This window comes from Gavialis gangeticus, unplaced genomic scaffold (assembly GCF_001723915.1).
Source record: "Gavialis gangeticus isolate Ggan-Ray unplaced genomic scaffold, GavGan_comp1, whole genome shotgun sequence".
Lineage (NCBI taxonomy): Eukaryota > Metazoa > Chordata > Crocodylia > Gavialidae > Gavialis > Gavialis gangeticus.
This window is the reverse complement of record NW_017729033.1, coordinates 38,967,481-38,971,668: the sequence shown is the minus strand read 5'-3', so window position 1 is coordinate 38,971,668 and position 4,188 is coordinate 38,967,481. Positions and strand designations below refer to the sequence as shown.

The 4,188-nt window shown below is 44.7% G+C and overlaps 1 protein-coding gene across 1 annotated transcript in view; it reads right to left on the bottom strand.

Annotated features, from left to right (window-relative positions):
• The window catches only part of LAP3 (leucine aminopeptidase 3), a gene marked incomplete at its 5' end in the record, with an annotated part of 30,108 nt that extends 26,039 nt beyond the window's left edge, over positions 1–4,069 (bottom strand). The window contains 3 exons of the mRNA XM_019525821.1: positions 773–878; positions 3,557–3,611; positions 3,945–4,069. Coding sequence (XP_019381366.1) covers positions 773–878; positions 3,557–3,611; positions 3,945–4,069 — 286 coding nt within the window. The remainder of the gene's footprint in view (positions 1–772; positions 879–3,556; positions 3,612–3,944) is intronic.
• Positions 4,070–4,188: the final 119 nt, after the last annotated feature.

Genomic DNA, 4,188 nt, shown 5'->3' with positions numbered 1-4,188 from the left:
TCGGGGGGATTCGGGGGGGGGGGGCGCTCCCACCACTGCGCGCACCCCCAGAAGACACAGAGGGTGTGTACACCTCAGATCTGCATGGGGAGGGGTAAGCTGCAGCTGTGGTCAGTGGCGCTGGGAAATGGAATTGGGGGGGCTACAGCGAATTTTGACGTGGCTGCAGCACCCCTGTAGTCCTCTTCCCACTGCTACTGCCACCTGCCCTGAGCACAGCGCAGCCCAGCCCAGCCCAGCCCCCACTGGGAAAAGCCCAGCACCGTCCTGGCCCCAGCCTGCAGTGGCAGTCTACCTCACCCAAATCGAGGAGGAACACACCTCCCGGGGTGCATGCAGCAGAAGCAGCAGCAGGTGCCCCCCCCGATGAGCCTCTTGAGGCTGCCCCGTACCCGCCCCAGTCCAGGCAGCACCTGGCCCAGCCCCACTCCCTCCTTCACCACAGGGACCTCAGTCTGTCCCCCACACCCCTTCCCTTCCCCCCCCCTTCCACCACAACAGACTTACCAGCTGGACACTGCTCTTCAAGTTACCAGGCTGGTATTAGAAACTGGACTGGTATCAGCTGATACACCTTCTTAAAAAATGGCTATCGGTATCAGCCCCAAAAATCTCTATCAGTGTACCCCTACTATTTTTCAACAAAATGTGAGATGAACTATTTGATTTAAGTTCACATGCTTCATCCCAAATACAGTGCATGACATCTGTATTAGTTTAATAGTTGAAACAACTATTTAGAACTGGAGTAAACATTAAATGAAATGTTAACCTGAAACAGCTGCCCGAATATTCTCTTTGCCTTCATCCCAGTTTTCTTGATCACTTACTCCAATGCTCTTCTTACCCAAGCCCACAACTACAACACTTGGAAAGTCCTGTGTAAAACCGACACAAAGTGGAATTATTTTCTTCATTAGTACAGCCAGTATGGAAGGTTAATAGCAATACTGAAAGCAGACATAACAGAAGCATAACATCTGTCATTCAAATCAAGTTGCTATGCTATGATATGAATCTCTCTTACTCCTATAAAATTTATACAGGAAAATGAAGAACTTCACTGCTGTCCAATTTATGTTATTATTTGTACTGCGGTGGTCACTGGAGTTCTCAGCCAGGGCCCCAGGGTAGTATGCCCTACAAAAGTACCCTGAGGAGGTGGCCCACACTTCAAAGAACAATTTAAGTAACAGGATTATTCATAGTATTTATGAATCATTTTCAGCAAGCTTGTAACAGAGAGTGTGTACATTTTTACCTTCTATCCATCAAACAACAAGGCAGGATGCCTTCATCCTGGACAAGGATCTTTTCCTCTCTCACTGCTCAGTACTTCAGGCACAGCAGTAGGTTAATAATCTCTACAGCCTTCCCCATACTATTCTTGAACATTAGAAAACAATAAATTTTTCTTCTTCCACTGTCAAACTGCCATTTCCTATTTTGAGCTCTTTTTACAGTGCTAGATAACAGCACTACAAGGAAGCGTAGAAAGCTAAGTACACACCATCGGCCTGGGAAAGAAAGGGATATTAACCCTTCTAAGGGACTGAAGAGCAGGCAGAAAGAAGGAGAAATAATTGAGGTGAAAGGAATCTTTTAAGTTATATACAATTTGATATACTTCCCTCCAAAAAGCATACAGCAGTAGAAAGATTCCCCAAACCTTTCTAAACAAAATGAAATTAAAACATGGGGTCTCTTCAGATTTTCATTACAAATACAAGCAGGTTTCTAACAATAAATTTTCCAACTGCAGTACTGATTTAACATGTAGCTCACAACAGACTGCAGCTTGGACACACCTTCTAGAATTACTATACCTAGTGATGGTTCAAATTCTTGTTGTTACGATTTTACCCTCTACCAGGAATACTGCCTAGGGAACAATTCTGGAGCATTTTCATGCAAAGAATTCCCACTTTCTTCACTGGTTGTTGTATGCAAAAACAGCTACAGACCTAATCAAACTCCAATGAAACGCATAAGAGTCATTCCACTGACTTTAAGGTCAATTGAATTGGGCCTTTCAGAGGAATTGCATATAGAAGACAACAACAAAAAACCGCTAAGAAATTACGGCTTTGAAATCCGTTGAAAAGAATCTTGGCTCCTGGGACCAAGGAGCTGCTGGGACCCAGAAGCCTTCAGGCCTGGGTTTGACCTCTGTGCTTAGCTTGAACTGTGGTTGAGACATGCACCCAGTGAAAGGAGCAAATGAAAAAATACTGTCCCTGACTTGAAACAAATCAGGAAGTTGGCTAACTAAATTGAATAAATATAACCTGGGTAAAAGAGGAACAATCAGAGCAAAACCTACCCCCACCTAAGAATGGAATGACTACCTCAGAATAGAAAACTCCAATTAAAGATAACCATATTTGACAAACAGAAGCAAGATCATTAATATGCAATAGGGGAAAGGCTTAAGTTAATTTTATGTATTAAGAAATGCAAGCTATATGGTATATAAAGAGAGGCAAGAGAGCATACCCTTCAGAACACTCCTAAAGAAAACTTGAAGAGATCCTATCACCGATCCATGATCCTGTCTTAGCATCACACGTGGGAACCAGGCCTGCTTGTACACGCCACGGGGGTTTACTTCACATTAGTTCTCTCTAAACCGAAGCAGTGGGGTTTTAAAAACACCACTTCAATTTAGGGAGAATTAAACCACAGTAAACCTCTGTGGTGTGTACACAAGGGTCGGGCTCGATCCTTACCTGCCTCTGCAGCAGCAGGAGGAGGGCGAGCTGCTGGCGGGCCGAGCAGTCTGAGCTGTGCTGGGGCTGGTGCTTCCCTTCAAAGCAGTGGCAGTGTCTCCCAAGTGGTACCTGCCCACAGGCACCTGGCCCAGGCAGCTCCAAGGGGCACCACAGCCGCAGAGGAAAGCACCAGCCTCCCAGGAAGGCAGGTAGGTGGGCCCCCTTTTTTTTTTCTTTCAGCAAAGCCTGCTTGCATGGGTGGCCTGCACAGCCCATAAGCTGCACAGGGCCCAGTGCTCCCCTCCGCAGCTGTAAGGTAGCAAACTAAAACACCTGGGAGATCTTTTATTTTGCTATGTCCCAAAGTCATTTAACGCGCAATACGCTGCTGACAGTGTACACAGCAATGCCATTAAAGCAGTGCAAAAGGGCATTTAAGCCGCTTTAAAGGCCAATTTAGTGGCATGTACAAAAGCCCCAGGAGCCCTGGACAAGGCTTCAAGGCCTGATCAACTGGGGGGGTGGGGGACAAGCGTCTGCTTTGACTAGCTACAAACCTACAATTTTTAAATGCTAATGCTGCTTCAATTTTAATTAGAATTGTATCCGTTAGGGTTCAATAAACTTGCATTTATTTTAAGACAACCATGTCTTAGTCTCCTTCCTGGTATAAGACCCATTATAGCATCACAGGGACACAAAAGTGCACACAGACATCTTCTACTGGATGAGGGAGCAAAACAGTCCGCCTGAACGTGCTACATCCAAAATAAGCTTAAAATGCCAAGACTCGCATGGAGGTCACAGACAAATCAATATACTTCATATAAACTGAGGCATCATACCTGATGCAAACCATGAAAGATGCGTGTTTTGCCTTTCTTCAAAAGAGGCCCGGATCTAAAACATAAGAAGTGCCAGACATTCTTTTAAAACTAAGATCCTGATTTCTTGTGGCAACAATTTCATTCTCCAGTCACACTGTACCCTTTAACACCACACAAAGACGTTGCCTCATTACTGATTTTAAAGAGAAACAAAATCTACCCAATCAATGCTTCCACTCCCCACAACACCTATGTACTGCTGCAGCTCAAACCCACCAAGCCTGTGAGGACTGAATACCAATGTAAAAAATGGTATGGCTGCAAACTCTAATAATGAATTAACACATCTATTTCCTGAAATTTCTTGATATTGCCAAACAGCTAAGAAACAGGTTTGAACACTCACATGGACAAAAGTTCTCTCAGCTTCCCGGATACACGTCTATCAAAAGCATCTCCTGCATCAGTAAACTGAGGAGGTCCCTCTTCCTTTTCATTTGCATAGATGCCTAAGACAAGGCCCTGAAAGAAAAGTTACACACACAAATTGAGCTCTCTTTCCAAACCACATACACGCAGATGTGAGGGCCACATTTACAGTAAGCTCAGCACTGTGAGAATTAGGAATCTGTTTATGAGAGTAAAAGAAA